Source organism: Narcine bancroftii, chromosome 1, assembly GCF_036971445.1.
Source record: "Narcine bancroftii isolate sNarBan1 chromosome 1, sNarBan1.hap1, whole genome shotgun sequence".
Lineage (NCBI taxonomy): Eukaryota > Metazoa > Chordata > Chondrichthyes > Torpediniformes > Narcinidae > Narcine > Narcine bancroftii.
In genome coordinates, this window is record NC_091469.1 from 371,265,067 (window position 1) to 371,285,654 (window position 20,588).

At 41.3% G+C, this 20,588-nt stretch overlaps 1 protein-coding gene across 13 annotated transcripts in view; it reads right to left on the reverse strand.

Moving 5' to 3' along the window:
• The window catches only part of LOC138751241 (shugoshin 1-like), a 35,035-nt gene extending 14,953 nt beyond the window's left edge, over positions 1 to 20,082 (reverse strand). For 3 of the 13 annotated variants that reach the window (XM_069913285.1, XM_069913284.1, XM_069913272.1), the window contains exons 1-8: positions 19,991 to 20,082; positions 14,240 to 14,425; positions 12,217 to 12,322; positions 10,581 to 10,644; positions 8,542 to 8,703; positions 8,268 to 8,458; positions 6,402 to 6,508; positions 5,539 to 5,651 (exon numbers count right to left, since the gene is read on the reverse strand). In XM_069913285.1, coding sequence (XP_069769386.1) covers positions 5,539 to 5,651; positions 6,402 to 6,508; positions 8,268 to 8,458; positions 8,542 to 8,689 — 559 coding nt within the window. In that variant the 5' untranslated portion in view covers positions 8,690 to 8,703; positions 10,581 to 10,644; positions 12,217 to 12,322; positions 14,240 to 14,425; positions 19,991 to 20,082. Of the gene's footprint in view, positions 1 to 5,538; positions 5,652 to 6,401; positions 6,509 to 8,267; positions 8,459 to 8,541; positions 8,704 to 9,193; positions 9,470 to 10,580; positions 10,645 to 12,216; positions 12,323 to 14,239; positions 14,426 to 19,973 lie in introns of those variants that run through there. The other 10 variants (XM_069913279.1, XM_069913278.1, XM_069913276.1 and 7 more) reach the window with 10 other exon arrangements.
• Between the last annotated feature and the right edge of the window lie 506 nt (positions 20,083 to 20,588).

Here is a 20,588-nt window from a genome sequence, read left to right on the forward strand (position 1 = left end):
TCTGTTGGAAGGTTTAAACTAGTTTAGCAAGAGGGTAGGAATCATGATGAGAGTGTAGAGATCAGGGTAGAAGGACAACTAGATTTGAAGGAAGAGAAGAATCAGATTGTTAAAATTAATGAAGGAGAGGGGTAGTAAAAGTAGATGGCAATCAAAAGGAGTGAATGTGGGAGACATTCTCTCAAGTGTACATATTTCAATGCAAGGAGCATGGTAGGCTATGTGAGGAGTCAGAAGAGATGGGGGAATTTTTAAATGATTCTCTTCAGTATTCACTAAAGGAACATTGAGTCAGGTGAAGTAAGGAATACTAGCAGATGAAGTCATGGAAAACATACAGATTAATGAGGAGGTAGTTCTGGCTATTATTGAGAATAAAGGTGAATAAATCTCTAGGTCCTGACAAGACATTCCCTAGGGCCTTGAGGGAGGTTAGTGTAAAAATAGTGGGGGCTCTGACAGAAATACTTAATGTCATTAACCACGGGAAAGGTGCCGGAGGATTGGAAGGTATCTCATGTTATTCCATTGTTTTTTAAAAAAGGCTCTAAAGGTAAACCAGGAATTATAGGCCTGCGAGTCTGATGTCAGTAGTAGGTAAATGAATGGAGAGTGTTTTTAGGTATGGAATGTACAATTATTTGGATAACCAGGGACTGATTAGGAGTAGTCAGCATGGTTTTGTGCATGGTAGATCATGTTTAACAAATCTCATTGAATTTTTTGAGGTTGATGAGGGGAAGGCTGTGAACGCTGTCTATATGGACTTTAGTATGGCCTTTGACAAGGTTCCACATAAGAGGTTAGTTAGAAAGGTTCAATGATTAGCTATTAATGTTGAAGTAGTGAAATAGATTCAACAATGGTTGGATGGGAGATGCCAGAGAGTAGTAGTGGAAAATTGTTTGTCAACTTGGAGGCCAGTGACTAGTGGAGTTCCTCACAGATTGCAACTGGGTCCATTTTTGTTTGTCATATATATATATATATTAATGATCTGGATGATCGGGTGGTAAATTAGATTAGTAACTATACAGATTGGTGATGTTGTGGACAGCGAGGAAGGTTTTCAAAACTTACAGTGGGATTATAGGCTAATTAGAAGAGTGGGCTGAAAGATGGCAGATGGTGTTTAATACTGGTAAGTGTGAGGTGCTACATTTTGGTAGGAATAGTCAGCAAAGGTCCTAAACCGTTAAATGGTGGACAATTGAGTGCAGTACAAAGGGATTTGGGAATTCTGGTACATAATTCCTTGAAAGTGGAGTCCTATGTAGATAGGAAAGTGAAGAAAACTTTTGGTATGTTGGCTTTCATAAATCAGAGTATTAAGTACAGGAGTTGGGATGTCATGTTAAAGTTGTATAAGGCATTGGCAAGGCCAAATTTGGAATATTGTGTGCAGTTCTGGTCACTGAATTATAGGAAGGACATCTACAAAATGGAGAGTGCAGAGAAGATTTACAAGAATGTTGCCTGGGTTTGAGTTGCTCCCTGGAGCCTGGAAGATTTGATAGAGGTATTTAAAATTATGAGGGGGACAGATAGAGTAAATGCGGATAGTCTTTTTCCATTGAGAGTGGGGGAAATTCAAACAAGAGGACATGGATTGGGGAAGTATAGGGGAAACATGAGGGGGAATTTCTTCACTCAGGATGGGGGGAGTGTGGAATGAGCTTCTGGCCAAAGTGGTAGATGTGGGCTTGATTTTTAATATTTAAGTACAAGTTGGACAGGTATATGGATGAGAGACGTAAGGAAGGTTATGGGATAGGTGCGGGTCATTGGGACTAGGTGGGAGAAGGTGTTTGGCATGGACTCGAAGGGCTTAACTGGCCTGTTTCTGTGCTGTAATTGTTGAGAGCTTATGTTGAATCCAAGTTTGCAACAATTTCCCAGGCTAAATTTGCATCGGATCTATCAACTAAAAACAGGCCAACATCTTCCATTAATTATCAAATCAAGTTAACAGCCAACACTTCTGCTTATTCATGCCAAATTGGTTCAGGGAGAATAAATATCATTACACCTGTTTGTTTGGAAAGCAGGAATAAATTGCTTATAAGATGCTCAACATTTACTACCTAAAAAACCCAAGTCCTAGAAGTGCAGCAACGTAGTGTTAGAGAACCCTATGCATTATGGAATAGTGATCAGAAAAATTTGGTCGTTAAATTGATTTTTTAACAAAATACTACATAGGCCAGAAATTTGACAGAAAATGCTGAAAATATGCAACATTTCAGCAGATACAGTCTGTTTTCATTACTTGGTACATTGGGTTCATATGTCAAAGATAAATTGGCCCATTTCTTTCCTAATGTTAGTCCTATGTGTGATAAATGTAAATCACAAGTGGCCACACTAAAACATATATTTTGGTCTTGCTCTGTGTTGGAGAAGAATTGGTCAGGTATTTTCAAAATGTTGTCATTTATACTGGGTATTAGATTAAAACCCATTATATTGACTGCTATTTTTGGAATTTTAGCTCCAGAGGTGGGTCAAGTTCCCACTTCTGCTGCACATTGGGTTGTAGCATTTACTACACTGTTGGCCAAGGAGAGTCATTTTATTTTAAATGGAAAGATCCTAATTCACCAACTTTGATAGAATGGTTTTCACAAGTTACATCATTAAGTTTACAAAAAATTAGAAGTTGCACTTTTGATACCTCTGTTAAGTTAGAAGAGACTTGGCATCCTTTTATAAACTATTTTTGTATGAGTTAATTTGTATTTTCACTTTACCTTCCAGACTGTTTTGGATTTATGTTGTTTTTTTTTATTGGCAAAGGCCAGATAAATAGTTTACATTGATCTGTTTAGTGAACTCTCAGTTGCTGGTTTTTGTTTATTATTGGTAGGTTAAATGGAGTTTTGATAACAATTTCTTCTCTTTTCTGAATATTCAAAATTGAGGAGAAAGGGATAATATTGTTTAATATGTTATAATGTTATTGCAATATATTGATATTTCTGTTTTCACTATTTGATTCTTTATTCTATTCTCCTCATGCATTGATTACATAAAATATTAATAAAAAGACTGAAAAAGGATGATAATTCCCCAATTATCCTGATTACCCAAACTGATTTTCAAGATCCCTTTTATTGTCATGCAATAATAAAAAATATGTAATATACATGATAAACAGTACAACTCCAATTATATGAAATTGGATTTTCTGAAATCTTCATTTATCTGTATTTTTAAAATTTCAGATAAACGGGATCAGAAACAAACCAAATTTATCAGAAATTTTTCGGAGTCAAACTGACCTCACAGATTTTTTTAAAAATTCATCTGTCATGAAATTAGAACGACGATTGTCCTTGTTTCAGGTAACTCCCTCCCCTCTCTCTTTCCAATTTTTTTTCTTTACTTTTCCCTATTGACTTTTCTCACCAACTCTCTCTCTCTCTCTCTCAAACTTCATGCCACTGTCTCTCAGTTGCAAGTGGTAGGAAGAATTCCATGTCCGGCATCATCAAGGAGAGCGGTCTCCCAGGCAGAACCGCAGACTTTGGGCTCCCAGATGGGAGCACAGATCTCGGGCTCAGTGGCGTTCCCTCCCCTCCAATCATCTTCCCTCCTTGGTACACCAGAATCCGACTCATCCCCTCAGCTTACTTCCCTGGTGTGCATGTGCGGTAGGCCTTCGGGTCAGGACTGCAGCATTGGGAGCTCCTGTGACCAAGGAGACAGGAGCCTGCTGGCTTGCCAGTGAGTATTCTGGGAGGCGTGGGAAGCCTCCCCGGGGATCAGTGTCAATGATGGGTTCATGTCGGGGTTCAGTGGTGGTGGTTAGGTGGTCTCAGTGATTGGTGGCTGTGTTGGGTTTGTTTTAGTGATAGGTGGTAGCCAGCAATTTTTTTGGTGAGAATTAAACATTACTTTAATGCTTAAAAAGCCTTCTCTTGTTTGTTGTTGTTTAAGCATTGATACAAGTGATTTGCTGTTGCTACTGGGCTGTTTTTAAAAATTGACCAGTTCTCTGGAAAAAAAAATGATCCAACATAGGCCCAGTCCTGACCATTTTGGATAATCGGAGTTGAACTGTACTTCAACTTTTGCCTCCCATCAAGCAAATATCCCTAATCCATTGATAATTTGTCTGTATTTGTCATGCCATTGAACATATTCTGGTTGTTCCTTGCTACATACAAATAGTTATTAAATGGGTAAATATTTAAAAGAATTGACAACAATATCATTTTCTACCAGGGAAAAAAAACTACAGGTTCTGTAGGTATTCAGCAAGTTAGGTTGCATTTGTAGGAAGATAAACAATCAACATTTCAGCCACAGATACTTCATCAGAATGTTACCAGTTCAGCGGCTACTACGGTAGAACTACTAAAGTAATACAAACACACATGCCAGATTAGTCAATTTAAAACTGATTTATTCAGACTTTACAAGCTTCTTTTATATACCACATGTCCTGGGCTCCACAGGACAAGGTGGGACGTCACTATGAGTTTGCTGCCAGTCCACGGGATTTGCATGTTTAAATTCAGCCTTGAGTGTCTCGCACCTTCCAGCAGGAGACTCAGCAGATGAACGTGCCATTCCTTGACACTCAGTATCTCTCGCATGCGGTCCAATAGGTGAGTATTCAGCTGTTCATATTATGGTTCCGCACGACTGCAGAACCGTGCTGGTGACGGTTTGTGATACTGTGCAGTATGCCCACTCATTCAATGCCCCCAGCCCAGATGACATGGCCGTCCACCTAAGGCACACACAACTGGGGTTTTAGTTTCTGGCGATGATTCTGGGGGGGGGATGATGTAGCAGCCATGGAATGGGCACACAGCTGAATACTCACTTAATGGACCGCAAACGAGAGATACTGAGTGCCGAGGAACGGCACGTTGATCTGTTGAGTCTCCTGCCGGAAGGCACGGGACACTCAAGGCTTAATTTAAACCTGCCAGTCATGGATCAACAGCAAACTTGTAGTGAGTGCAACCAGGAACCAGCAGACCGTGCAGTGGCACTGGCCAAGTGATCTAGCGGTTGTACGGCTAAGGCAGCATAGGGGCCAGCATCCCTAACATGGCTCTGGCACCCAGTGCATACCCAACAGCTTGGGGATAGCGCACGGGGAAGGCATTGTAATGCAAGAAGGGGCCCCTACATGCTGGAAACCCGCTATTGTTATGCAGGTGGTGACATCAGTTGATGAGACAAACAGCGGGAACGCCAACAGTATGAAAGCTGGGCTTCAGCCCCAATAAAACACAGAGCTTGTCGCGTGAAGCCCAGGACATGCAGTATATAAAAGAAGTTTGTAAAGCCTGAATAAATCAGTCTTGAGTTGACTAATCTGGCATATGTGTTTGTATTACTTTAGTAGCTCTACTGTACTAGCTGCTACACCAGTTCCCTTTTTCCACTGATTGCTTTTTCATTCCTCCTTCTCAAAATAGAACTCCATTTTTATTCATGGATACAGCAACTTGAAGGGAGCTTCATGTTGTTCAAGAGTATTTTCTTCACAACCATATGATTTAATGCATTTGATCTTACCACTTGATAATTTTCTTGATGTAGGCTGTGTGTCTACAACACTGGATAGTACAGTTAAGTTCTCTGCAGATGTGACTCTGGAATTTTCCAAGGGAACATCACTCATAATATCCCTTAGAAAGTCAATTAAAAAATACATTAAAGTTGAATTTGTTTTACACTTTTGCATACAAAACAAGTTCTCCAGGTGCTATTCAAAATAATTCAACAAACTACAAAAAAAAGAAAAAAGAAACCAAACCATGTTAACAAAAGCAGGTATTGTGGTGCATTTCCAGCAGGAAGTGTCTACTGAAGGCAAAAGAGGGGAAGCAGTGATACATCTGGGACAGAATCTGGTTGAAGGTGACATAAATTGCAAAGGTTGCAATGCAAAGGTTGGTACAGTGGATCAGGAAGATCAAGGAATCCTTGCTTAGGGCAAAAGCAGATGCATGAAATGTTGTGAGTAGCTTGATCAACTCTTGTAGTGGGCAAGCCATGCTCAGCATCAGGTCAAAAACAACAGAAACTGAGAAACTAGAGCAGCCTTCTCAACCTTTTTCTGGCTATACCCCCCTTTGCTCAAAGTTTATGGGCCCCATCCCATGAAGCAGTCAAGTTTTGGTTTCCTCTGTACTTCTCTCCTATTGACTACATAAAAAAAAACAATATTTATGTTATGCAAGGAGAAAAGAAAACAAGATTTTTACTTAAATGTGCTGGGCCTGGGGTGGGTGCTGTAGAGAGAGCCCCCACTGAGAATGGCTGAACTAGAGGAATGGAGTTGGTGCAGCCAACATTCCTGTGAGTCTGAACTTACTTGACCCAATAATTAAATTCTCTATTCTACTTCCAATTATAAAGCTCCAAAACATACTCACGGAATGAAGGGTTCAATTGGTGAGGAACAATTTGGTAAGAAATGCAGCAAATCCTCTTCAAAGATGCTTACATCTCCACTTATAGAATCAGGAATTAATCTCAAATTCTGTAACAAAAGTAACAAAGGGTATTACAATGATTCTACACTATTTTTATTTTGCTTCAATGAACTTCCTGCTCATTGGGTCACTAAGCAATGCTGAACTTCATAATTTTAATCACAATATTTCAGTCAGTCTAAAAGTCACGTTCTCTAATGCAAATACGGATTTTCTCAGAGAGCAAACCACCAGTTGTTTTGATGGCAGGCAATGATGACTTTTTCCAAACCAAATAAATGGATTCAATCAGAGCTTCACAAAAAGCCTGCATCTAAAAAGTCATTTATTTTCACTGCAAATGTTGACTGGCCTATTGATTGCAAAAAAATCAAAATATAAAAATTAAATATTAAAATGTCATGGAGAATACTTAGATTTCTTACTCCCATTGGAAGATCTACTGCTTCCCACAGAGTAAAGATGAGAAGAAATTTCCTGACTCGTGGGTTAATAAATCCTTAGAGCTCTCTACACAAGGGTGTTGTGGATGACCAGTGACTGAGAATATCCAAAACAGAATTTTACAAATGATCAAGACCTGACAAGTAGTTCTGAGGTAAAAGATCAACCATGGCCATATTGAACTGTGGAGCAGGCACAAGGTGAAAAGAGTTAGATATGCCTCCATTTCCTGTGGCCTATAGAATATTTTCCCAGTGGTTTAGCAATATCAGCTGATGTTCTTCCTGAGGACTGACTGCTTAGAGAACAGAAAAAGATAAACCCATTGCTACACACTTCAAGCAAGCACCTAAATTGCCAACACTTACTCAACATTAATTTTCCCTATCAATGACTCACAGATTTCTGTTGTACAGTTGCATAATCCAGATTAAAAAATGTTTCCTCTTGGAATTGCTGCCTGTAAATCTTATTCAAGTTACAATAAATTCAAAAATACCTCCAAATATATAATAAAGGCATCACAAAATAAAAACAAATCAGCAATCTAATCCACTTCTTAATAAAGAAATCCCACCTGAGATACAAGTACAGGTGGCATTATTGCTTTACTCTCAGAAATGTTCTACTTATATTTGTACTCAATTTGTACCACAGGATACAAAATGCATGCAGAAAACCAAAGTAAAGTACATAAGCAGCACATGAATCTTTTAGAAGATTAAAAGGATACATAATAGCCGTACACTACTCGAAGAGACACACACACAGGAGTACTGAAGTATAGTTCTGTGCTTTATTGGGACTGAAGCTCAGCTTTCATACTGTTGGTGTTTCCGCCATTTGTCTCATCAACTGATGTCACCACCTGCATAACAATAGTGGGTTTCCAGCACGTGGGCCCCCTTTCTTGCATTATAATGCCTTCTTCCCCATGCGCTATCCCCAAGCTGTTGGGTATGCAGCGGGGGGCCAGAGCCATGTTAGGGATGCTGGCCCCTATGCTGCCTTAGCCATATGACTGCTGGATTACTTTCTGGGGCCAGTGCCAACTACATGGTCTGCTGGTTCCTGGTTGCGCTCACCACCCAGAGCGCCAGCCTGATTGCTGCGGCAGCATGCTGCTACAACATTATTAGTTCCCTTTTCAAAAAATATGCATTTCCTAAGAGTAAAAAAAAACTAATCGCAGTCAGTTTTACTTTTGCTCCTAAACAGTCTTTTCAGATCACATTCATAAACTCCTGTGAAAAAAAGATAAAAACTTTAAAATAGCTTGCATTCAACAATATTATAGAAATTGCAGGCATTCACTATTAATTAATGACAACAATTAAAATAAGTTTCAATCTGGTTATATACCTCAATTTGTTCAGAGTTAAAATTTTCAAGCTTTTTTTTTAGCATGAGGATATGGAACATCATTGCTTGCCGTTCTCTTTTCAAGGACAATATGATATCAGAGGCAACTCTCAGTTTCTTTTTTTCTGCTTCAAGAGATAAAGCGAGGCTTTGATTGTTTGCTTGGATACTTTTCATGAAAGAGGTCTGATCTGTCAAATTTTAAAAAAATAGTAAGGGCTGATACAAACTGCAATTTTTTTTTAAAAAAACAGACATAAAATGCCATACTTACTTAGTACTTTGGGATTAGCTTTTGAATTCAAAGTTTGCTTAGTCCTGTTGATTTTAGCCTGATTCTGATTCCGTTTTTCTTTCATTCGTTCCTTGATGGCTTCCAGATTTTCTTGGAAAGAAATCTTTTGGCATTTTTCAAAAGCCATCTTCTTTCTTAATCCTTTAATATTCGATTACAAAAAAAAACATTATTAAAGTTGTAAGAAAAAAAAGAGAGGCAAGTTTATTCCTTACATTTCTTTTCTGAGATGTAGAGTTCTGAGACTTTATCCCTGAGACTTCTACCTAGCAAATTGAAAGGTACATGTATCAGGGTTAGAGGAATGGGAAGTTTAGTGTAAATAGAAATTATTGAGTACACTCAATTCCCATTTTCCCTTCCAATGTTTTTTAACCAATGTTATGTTTACTTAACTGCCCAGTGCTTCATATTTGTGAGCATTTCCACTTATCTGTAAACATTTCACTTTGCATAGATTTTATGAATCTGGACCATTTTTGAAAATTATAAATAGTGCAGTTGAGGTATTCAAATATCCCAAACATGGGAAAACTCTGCTTTTATTGTCTTTAAGATAGTTTTGTGTCCTTTCCAAAGGCTTTCATGAAACTTCATTATGACAGTGAAACCTGAGATTTGAATTTGTTACCAGTTTTTCCTTCTTTTAAATAAAAACTTCAGGAAAGATGTTTAAACACTAAGGCAAACCATTTCGTGGCTTACAATCTATTTGATAGTTTGGATAACCAAGGAAGCAGCTCAGCAGATACTTATTTTAGCTCTGCAAGATTATCTAACACAAATAGAGAAAAATAGAGTTGGCGAAAAATAATCTATTGTGGCGGCACACATCCTCATGGCGAACTGGCCCCGCTTGTATCGCCATGTTGCGGGGCAGCCATGGGGAAATGGCTTTGTCAGAGGTTTCTCTCTGACTCCAGCATCCCTTCCAGTGCACACCCTAGGCAGCGATTATGACATCACAATGCACCAGATGACTGAGCTCATGCTGCCCTTAAAGGGGTGCGCTGAATTGGAATAAAAAGTCGTTAACGACCCTCAGTGTGGTAGCAGTGATTTCCTTCAGCTCCTGCAATCGCCACACTATTCAAAATATTAACTCTCCACAGATGCTGCCTGACCTGCTAAGTCTTATTTTGCCATTTCTGTTCCCAGCACCTGCAGTGTTCTGCTTTATAACTATAAATGACAGACTGCTGTAAGAATATTGAAGAAGTACACTGTGCTGCTTATCACTGCACCTTTGCACAAATAAATAGAGATGTCAAATAATAATAATTTGGAAAACATGTAGTGCAACACTGTTACAGTGTCTCTAAGGAATTTGTATAATTTTCCTATATCTGTTTGGGTGTCATCTGGGGGCTCCGGTTTCCTCCCACCCTTGGAAACGTACTGGGGATTTTAGGTTAATTGGGTGGCACAGACTCGTAGGTCGAAATGGCCTGTTAATATGCTGTATGTCTAAAATAAATTTAAATAATCATTTGCAGTTTGTTCATTTTTACTTCCTTTAAACACCCTTTTGATTTGTACCACCAGTCACTTGCCATTTTCTCTCTTGCTTTCCCCACTGCTTTACCCTCCTTTTCTCAGCTTTTGAACCTTCTTAAAATCTGTTATATATGTAACATTTTTCAAATTCTGATGAAATATCATGGAAACATTTAATGCCCAAACTTCTGGGTATAGCAAGTTTTTATTATTTTTGATGCTTTCTACTTTCCAAATTAATATTTGAATTTATAAAAGAATACCATTTTCTTTTTTTCTTACATAATTAATCTGAAACTGAGAATTATTAAATTCATTTACATTCAAATGTAGTGACAGTTCTCATTGTTGCAGTCGGAAGTTCCCACCTACTTCAAAAGGGCATCAATAAAGAGCAGAGTGAGCTGCCTCAATGACTAACACTCAGTAGCACTTAAATCTACTGTAATGAAATGCTTTGAGGTTGATATGGCCAGAATCAACTCATAACCAAGTAAAGACCTGAACCCACTGAAATTTACCTGCCACCACATTTGCTCCACAGCAGATGCAATCTTACTGGCTCTCCACACAGCCCTGGATCATCTAGACAACAGCAGCATGAACATTATTATGATAGCCTTAGCTGTAGCAAAAAAATGTATTATGTCAACCTGGAAATTAGAAGGTAGCCTGAGAATACAGCAATGGTACATAGAAATGAATAAATGTATTCCATTGGAAAAAATAACATATAATTTAAGAAATAACATCACAGTATTCAAACAAATTTGGGAACCGTACATGGAACACAACAGAGAAGTCCTACCGTGGACCTCCACCACCTAAAATGACAGAAGGAGAAGAAGACGAAATGAACTGACCCAGTGTGTAAAAGTAGAAGACACAAATTTCTTGCTTATTTTCATTGTGTGATGACATTGTTTAATGGGTTTAATGTATCATATATGTTGAACGTTGAGTGGGTGGGGGGGGGGGGGTGAAGGAGGGAGGGAAGGGAGGGGGGAAAAGGGGAGAAAATGACACTGTGTATATTCAAGAGGGAAATGTTTGTGTGTATTTTGGTCAATATGCTTCATAGTGTGAAAAAAAAATAAATAAATAAGCTGCTTTTCACTGATAATAGCTCAGTTTTCAACACCATCATACCCTCAGTATTGGTCAGCAAGCTTCTAAATATGGGCTTCTTCACCTCTCTCTGCAACTGGATCCTTGACTCTCATCAGAACACCAATCAGTACGAATCAGAAACAACGTCTCCTCCCTCACTGAGGTTCAAAACAGGAATACCTCCGGGATGCATGCTTAGCCCACTGCTTTCCTCAACTTACATGAAAGACTTTGGCTGGGAACTATTCAAATGTCCTCTACAGATTTGCCAATGACACCACGATTGTCAGCAGAATCATAGATGGCAATGAGTAACGTACAGGAATGAGACAGATCAGATGGTTGAGTGAAGTTACAACTCCAACTTTGCACTCAACATTAGTAAAACTAAGGAACTGATTGTGAACTTCAGGAGGAGGAAATCAGCAGAGCACAAACCAGTCCTCATCAAAGGGTCAGCAGTGGAAAGGGTTAAGAACTTCAAATTCCTCAGTGTAAACATCTCTGAAGATCTATCGTGGGTTCCCCATGTTGATGCAATCACGAAGAAGACTCAGCAGCAGCTTTACTTCATAAGGAGATTTTGTATGTCAGCATAGACTCTTGCAAATTTCTTCAGGTGTTCCATGAAGAGCATTCTGACTGGTTGCATCCATATACAGTATGCACAAGACAAGAAAAGGCTAGAAAGTTTTGAATTCGGCCTGTGCCTTCATGGAATTAGTCTTCACTCCATGAAGGATATCTACAAGAGGCAGTGTCTCAAGAAAGCAGCCTCTATCATCAAGCACCCTCATCACCCCTCTTCTCACTGCTACCTTCAGGAAGGAGTTTCCGGGGCCTGAAGACAAACACCCGCTTCTTCCCCTCTGCCATCAGATTTCTGAATGGACAATGAAACACAGACACTACCACCCTTTTTTTTGCATTAATTTTTTTTATTTTTAATGCAATTCCTAATAATTTTGCACCTGCAATGCTGCCACAAAACAACAAATTACATGACACGTTTCAGGACAATAAATTATGATTCTCATAGTTTCTCACCTTTACAGCAATATCTCTGAGAAAGTCAGCTTGAAAAAGACCAGTAAGTCAACCAATCCAGTCCCATTCAAACCTGTCCCAATTCCATAAGCTGCCATGTAATTGCCTGGAAGAAACAAAAATCAGTAGAAAGAACCAAATAATTCTAAAAAGATTTCCAGGAAATTATAGCAAAAATCACTCAAAACTATCAGGAGCAAGGTCCTGGAAAAAAAGTGAAATACACTCCCAAACTGGAGGCAGTAAACATCCATGTAGGAAGATTTTTACACACTATTTGAACAGTGGAGCAGCTAGAAGCTAGCAGCGAAATGAACGGATATGCAAACAAGTGGTGAAAAGCAGTGAGAACAATAGGGTTATAGTAGGGAGGGAACTTTAACTTTATGAACATTAACGGTGATTGCTTTTGTGCAAGGGGCAGAATTTGTTAAATTTGTCAAAGAAAATTTCTGGAGACAACACATCCTTTCAGAGCAGCTGTAGTTAATTGAATTTGTATATAGCACTTTTTTTAAAACTCCTGGTTAGATGCTAATTTGTATTTCATTGGCTTAGTATTTAACTTGGCTCAATGACAATAAAGTTGAATCTAATCTAATCTAAATTCTCAACAGGGGTTACAGTACATTTAAGGAGGACGACAGAGTAAAATCATAAAATATTTTTTATGCCGTCAGTAGGACAAAAGTGCAGAAGACACCAACTAAACTTGACTGCTTCGCAAAGAAAGAGGCCCATAAACTTTGAGCAGAGTCCTAAGAGGGCCACAGCCCAAAAATAGGTTGAGAATAGCTGTTCTAGAGACAGGGCAGCATTTGACCTTTTCTTACAACACAACAATGAACTTATTAAAGTGATGGTGGGGAAAACTTTGGGAAGTGATCAAATTAATTATGGAAACGGACAAGATTAGGCTTTAAGTTAAGATCCTATATTGGGGTACGGCTGATTAAAATAAAGCCAGGGTGGGCCTGACAAAATTAGACTGGGAAAAAGTGCTTGCAAGAACAACTACAGTTAAAGTTCAAAGCTCTTTAAAGAGTTCAGGGACAATATGTTCCTGCAAGGGTGAAATGCTAAAATAACAGGATTAGGGAACCTTGGATGACAAAAAATAATTGAGGAATATTTCTTGAGAGAAAAATAAATTAGGAGGGCAAATAGAAGTCATGAAATAGCCTTGACCACAAAATCAAGAACCCCAAAACATTCTATTATCAGAAGCAAAGCTGCAGTCAGGGAAATAGGACCAAAGGGGTAATCTATTTGTGGAGCAAGATAATGTGAGGAAGATCTAAATGAATACTTCTCTGTATTCACCAAGGAGTCAGACATGTTGCAGCATGTTCAGTTAGGGGTACACAAATAATCTGAACTCTTAATCTACTTAATTTCTTACCTATTTAAGGAAGAGTATGTGTTAAATATTGTGAAACACAGCCCTAGGGATATTAATTAAATCTCTCGGACCAGATGAGATCTATCCTAGGTTCCCGTGAGAAGCAAGGGAGGAGATAGCTAGACTTAACATTTTTTTGCATCTTCTTTATCAAAGGTGAGGGGCCAGAAAACTGGAGGAAGCACAGAGAGCCTTGCTTCAGTGGAAGGAAAATTATTAGACAAAAGTCCATGGGATAATTAGATATCCATGTTTAGAAAAAAATGAGGGATAATCACGGATAGCCAGTATGGCTTTGTGCAGTGCTAAATCTGGTCTCATTAATTTCATTGATTTTTTTTGAGAGGTGACAGAAATGTGTTCCCTAGTTCTTGAACTATCCACAACAGGTTGAGTTTCCCTTATCCAAAATGCTTGAGACCAGACATTTTCAATTTATGAGTTTTTTTTTGATTTTGGAACAATAGAATTAAGTAACATCAGCATAATACCTGTATCAGCAGTTAAACAGCAACAACAAACAACGGCAGGCTTTTTAGTTGCCAACATGATGCCACAAGTGGAAAATTCACATGAAATAATGTTTAGTACTAACCAAACTAAAACTTAATCTTTGCTTACAAAATAAGATCACCTCCCCAATGCCGCCGCTGTCTCCAACTCCTGTCCCGGCTCTTGCCAGAGAGCCCAAGGTCCCCACTTCTGCCTGAGGCAACTTCTTCTATTCAAACAGCACCGCACCCAATAGAGAATGATGTCGCCGCAACCAATGCTGAAGACTTGGACCCAGCTCCATTTGGCATCTTCCTAGCCAGAAGCAAAGATTTCATTTTTTCATTACTATTTTAATCAAACTGGCACCAAAAGAGCATCAGACACCTTCATGGGCAAGTCAGGTGTTGAATTTTTTTCCACTTGTGATGTCACGTTGGCGCTTTAAAAAAAATTGGCTTTTGCATCTTTTCTGTTTTTAGATCTTCAGATACTTGACCTGCATTGTAAGCAGCCTCATTCTGTTTGTTCTATCTAAACTTGTCATGATCATGTAAACCACTATGAAATTCCTTAATCCCTCCAGTCTAAAATTGCAGTTGAAACCCCACTCCAGAAAAACTGCTGTGGTGCCCAGAACACCATGTGTTTTTAATTAATGCTTCAATTGTTAACCACTCCAATAAGCAAAAACAAAACTGTGCTGGGAATTTAAAATAAGAAAAAATAAAATGCTGGTGTTTAATCGAATGAGAGGCAATCTTGTTGAAACACCAAATAATGAAGATGACTATAAGGATGGTTTCCCTCATGGGGGCATCCAGAATCAAAAGGGTTGGATTCAAAATATATATATTTTTTTAACTTTTTGATCTATGACTGCATCGCCAGATCCAGCTCCAACACTCTCATTAAGTTTGTAGATGACAAAACAGTAGTCGACCTCATCAGCACCAACTATAGAGAAGAGGGGTAAATCTCATGAAATGGTGCAAGAGTAATAACACGAGTCTTAACGTGGACAAGATGAAGACTATGTTCATGGACTTCAGGACCAGGAATGATCACCCTCCACAAAACATCAACGACTCTATAGTAGAGAGTGGAGAGCACCAAATTCCTTGGAGTTCACTTAACTCTTGGACACTCAACATCTCCTCACTTGTCAGGAAGGTGCAACAGTGACTGCACTAACTGAGACGACTGAAACGCTCAAGACTAACGGCTACCGTTATGTCAACCTTCTATAGGAGCTCTATCCAGAGCTTCCTAGCCAGCTGCATCACAGTATCGTACGGTTGCTACAGAGAAATGGATTAGAGATCAATCAATAGGACCATAAGAGTGGAAGAGAGTATCACTGGAGTCTCGCTTTCCCCCCCAATCAACATGATCTACCAGGATCATTGTCTGATGTGGGTGTACAAAATCATTGAGGATCCCTTCCACCCTGCACACGGCATCTTTCAGCTTCTCCCATTGGGGAGGAGATACAGAAGTATCAGAGCCAGCACCACCAGGAACAACTTCTTCCCACGGGCAGTGAGAATGCTCAAACTACCTATCCAAGACTCTCATTTGTAAAAAAAAACAATAGATACAAATCTAGTTCTGCATATGTATTATTTGTTTGTATGTGTGTTATATCTGGTTGTATGTCTGCATGTTTTTGCACCAAGGACCGGAGAACACCATTTGGTCAGGTTGTACTTGTGCACTCAGATGACAATAAACTTGACCTGTTTAACCTTTCCCTGTAACCCAGTTGCTAAAGTCTCCATGGCTCCTCCCACAGGCTCCCTTCCCAGTGCAGAAGTCAAGCAGCATGGATGTGCTTTTGTTCTAAAGCTAATAAAAGCCTATCAGTTTGTTCAACTTCAGTCTTTTGGAGTTATTGATGGTGTTTTAGTTCTATAATGGAGCAGATCATGAACCCAGAGAAGCTGAGGTATCTACCAACTCTGAACTCTGGCTATGCTGTTTCGAGGCATTCCTGCAGGCATCTTCAGCCACTGTGTGGTCAGAGACCGACAAACTATAGGTATTGCAGGGGAGTCAAATGCCAAGTTCCTCCAGGCCCTGTGAACCCTTGGAAAGGCCTGTGAATGTAAGGCTGCGACGGCTGTGGAGCACTCATAGGATGACTTGACCATGGATGCCTATGTTGCAGTGATCAGGTCAAATAACATCCACCAAAAATTATTGGAGCAAGAGGTCAATCTGTGGAGAGCAGTTGAGCTGGCAGGTACTCTGGAAATGCCCCTTCAGAATATGGAGGCCTACTCAACCAACAATGTGGCTGCCTCAAGGCTGCCTTGCGCGCCACCATCATGGGACGTGCTGCCACCCCATCGACCTGCTAATGATTCGACTACAGTGGTAGTACCTCACGAATGCCTTCCATCACCACTGCCAGGTACAGTCAGCAACCCCCAATCACTATACGCTGGGAGCACCCAAAGTGCTATTTCTGTGGGCTGGGCAAGGAACCGAGGAAACTCTGTTCAGCAAAAGACAGAATCGGCTGTAGCTGTAGGAACAAGGGAAATTATGCTTAGGTGTGTAGATCAAAACCCCTTCCCAGCAGCATCGCGTGCGGATCATGGGGGCCACCATTGCAGAGAACTAGCAGCACCACGTGCAAGTCATGGGACCATCATCTAGGGCACCATCTTCGGGATTCAGCAGTACCTATTTGATAATGAGAGTACGGAGAGCTTCATTCATTCATTCTTACACTGTGCATTGCTACTCCCTTGTGATAAGGCCAGCAAACCAAAAGGTCTCCTTGGCCTCAAGTTTAGATACAGCAGATGTCTGTGACTACTGCGTAGCAACTCTGACCATGCAGGGTACAGACCATAAAGATTTTAAACTTTTGGTGATGTCGCAGCTCTGCGCCGCCATGCTACTGAGACTTGATTTTCAATGTCACCTGAAAAGCGTGACGTGGAGTTCGATGGCCCTCATCCACCCCTCACTGCGTTCCAGACTCTTCAGTGACCCCTCCCCAATCGCACCCAGCCAGCAACCCAGTCATTCACTATGCACAATCTGCGGACTCTCCACTCTCAAAATCACCCCATCCACCGCTGTTTGCCAATCTCACCCCCGAATGTAAACCTGTCGCCACCAAAATTAGGAGATACAGTGCTGGTGACCAGGCCTTTATTCGGGCAGAGGTTACTTAATGAGGGGATCATTGAGCTCAGCCCCAGACCTTGGAGAACACAAATAGTGGTAGTGAGGAATAGGAAGAATAGGACATCATCGACTGGACAGACCATTAATAGTTACACACAACTAGACGCGTACCCCTTCTCCCTATATATTTGATATGGTGAACCAAATCGCACAGTATCAGATCTTTTCTACCATCGACCTGAAATTCACAAATCATCAGCTCCCTATCTGCCCAGAGGATCGCCAATATACTGGGTTTGAGGAGGATGGCTGCCTCTACCATTTCCTATGGGTCCCCTTTGGCGTCACCCATGGAGTTTCAGTCTTCCAGTGGAAGATGGACTGCATGGTAGATCAGTTCAAGCTACAGGCCATATTCCCATATCTTGATAATGTCATCATCCTGCAGGATCATGACATCAACATTCAAAAATTCCTCAAAACTGCCAAGCTCCTCAATCTCACATACAATCTCACACCCAGACACTGACCGCATGCACCCACTCCTGGATGTGCATCACTCCTATACTCAATACTTTGATTTATGAAGCCCAATATGTTAAAAGCTCTCTTTACAGCCCTATCTACCTGTGATGCCATTTTCAGGGAACTATATTCCCAAATCCTTCTGTTCTACCGTACTCCTTAGTGCCCTACCATTTACCATACGTGACTTTTCTTCTCAATTCCTTCACCTCCATCGCACCTGTTCCCAGGTCGAAGACTTTTATGCCAGATCATCAGGCTTTCCCCCTCTACCACCGTCAACTTGACACTCACCTGCATATACTCCATTACCTGCATATCTGGCCAGAATTCCTCTTTTCATCAACTACCACCCCACCAACCTCTGCATTGAACACCTCCTCCTCTGCCATTTTTGCAACCTACAATGTGATCCCACCACTAGACACATATTCCCATTTCCTACCCACTCTGTCTTATGCAGAATCACCTCTGAGATTCCCTTGTCTACTCCTCCCTCCACACCAATCTTCCCCTTGGTACCTAACCCTGTGACCACCGGATCACTTGCATCCACTCTTCCTCCCTCACCACTATTCTGACCCCAAACAGTCCTTTCAAATGAAGCAACATTTCACTTGTGAATCTGTAGAGGTCATCTACTGCATCCGGTGCTTCTGTTGATAGTGGTGGCCAGTAGTCTTGCCCGCTTCAGTCTTTTCAGAAACTGCGGTCGCTGTTGCGATATCCTGAAAAGTGTGGAAATGTTGAATGTCTATGATTGGTCACTAATTAACTGAACTCCAAGGAACTTGTGCTCTCCACTAGCAAAACCAAGGATATGACTGTGGTCTTCAGGAGGAAGTCAGGGGAACACAACCCAGTCCTTATCAAGGGCTCAGTAGTGGAGAGGGTCAAGAACTTCAAATTCCTGGGCATTAACATCTCTGAGGATCTGTTCTTGAGGCTCCACGTTAATGCAATCACAAAGAAGGCTTGTCAGTAACTATACTTTGTGAGGTGTTTAAGGTGGTTTGGTATGTCACCGAAGACTCTCGTAAACTTCTATTGGTGTATCGTGGAGAGCATTCTGGCTGGTTGCATCACTGCCTGGTATGGAGGTGCCAGTTCTCCTGTCAAGAATAAACTCCAGGGGGTTAACTCGGCCTGCGACATCATGGGCATCAGTCTTCACTCCATCGAGGACATCTACATGAGGCGGTGTCTTTAAAAAGTAGCCTCTATCCTCAAAGACCCCCACCACCCAGGCCACACCCTCTTCACTCGGTTACCATCGGGGAAAAAGTACAGGAGCCTAAAGATGAGCACTCAGCGGCACAGGGACAACTTCCCCGCAGCCATCAAATTTCTGAATAATCAATGAACCAAAGACACTGCCTTACTTTTCATGCCCTATTACTGTATGTCTTATAGTATCATTCCTGGTCCTCCTGAAGTCCACAATCATCTCCTTCGTCTTGTCCTTGTTAAGATGAGCCGGTGACTCTCGCCCCCTTTCGCAAGATTTTCCACCTCTTTCGTGCGACTCATCGTTGTGGCTGATGAGTCTGTTGGTGTGAGGTCACCTGTAAACTTGAAGACGCTGTTGGAGCTGGACCTGGGCAGGCAGCCGTGGGTCAACAAGTGTGTACAGAAGCGGCTCAGTCTACAGCCTTGACAGGCGCCAGCGCTCAGTGTGACGGTTGGTGCTGGAGGTTCTGCTGACACCCCAGACAGACTTTCTGGTAGGGAGTCCAGAATCCAGTTACAGAGAGGGGTGTTGAGTCCCAGCAAGGAATGATCAGATTAAACGCTGATCAATGAACAGCACTGGAGTGAGGCGACAAGGCGATTTTAATTCAGTCAGAACTGTTGATGGAAGCCCCCCCCACCCCCACCCCCACCCCCCCCATCCCACCCCCACCCCCACCCCCCATCCCACCCCCACCCCCACCCCCCCATCCCACCCCCACCCCCACCCCCATATCTCATTTACATCCCTCAAGTGTTGGGTACTGGAGACTTTTGTGGTCTGGAGCATTCACACCAAACGCCTTTTCCATTCCAATGACCTCCAACAGGTAAGGATGGGCCTCTGTCAAGGAGCAGCCGGCGTTCCTTGACAGAGGACACCCTCCCCTCTCAGCCCTGCTGAGGGCGCTCCCAGCGTCCTTCTCTCCAGGCTGCGCGAAAAGACAGAACGAATATACTGTACCGCGAAGCGACACGCACCGATCCAAAGAGTCCCCACCTTCTCCGGGCTCGGCCGTTAATGGCCGGGCTCGCGCAGCCGCATGCTCAACCGTCACCCGCCACGGATTCGAAACAAACGATTCGCCCGATTGGTTGGTCTACGGTCACATCTGATTGGCTCGGCCTCAGCCGAGCGTGGTGACATCAGACGCCATAACACCAGGGATGCTCCGCTGCCCCAGGTATGAACTCTGGCCGGAGTCGTGTTTGGTTGATCTTGGAATGGATTGATCCTAAGACTGCAAAGAGCTTCAAATATCTCTCAGCTTCGTCGCTGTTTGCTTAAGTAGGGTTCATGCAATTCCCCCCCCCCCCCTCTTAAAAGGATGTTATTATTTTCCTCAGGTTCTTTTGGAGCATTTCTTGTCAAATAGTTTAGTGTATTGTTTTGCACTACAATTGCTGTTTCTACTTTGTAAAACGTGCTCAGCCATTTCAGCCATGTCCTTTGTATAGTCCCCTTCTATTCCTAGTTTTACGTAAATTGTACATTGACTGTTTTCGAACAAACCTATAGCCTGCCAAAGTCCAGTAAGGTTATTCAACCTTTAGAAGGTAAAATAATTGTCCAGCGAGC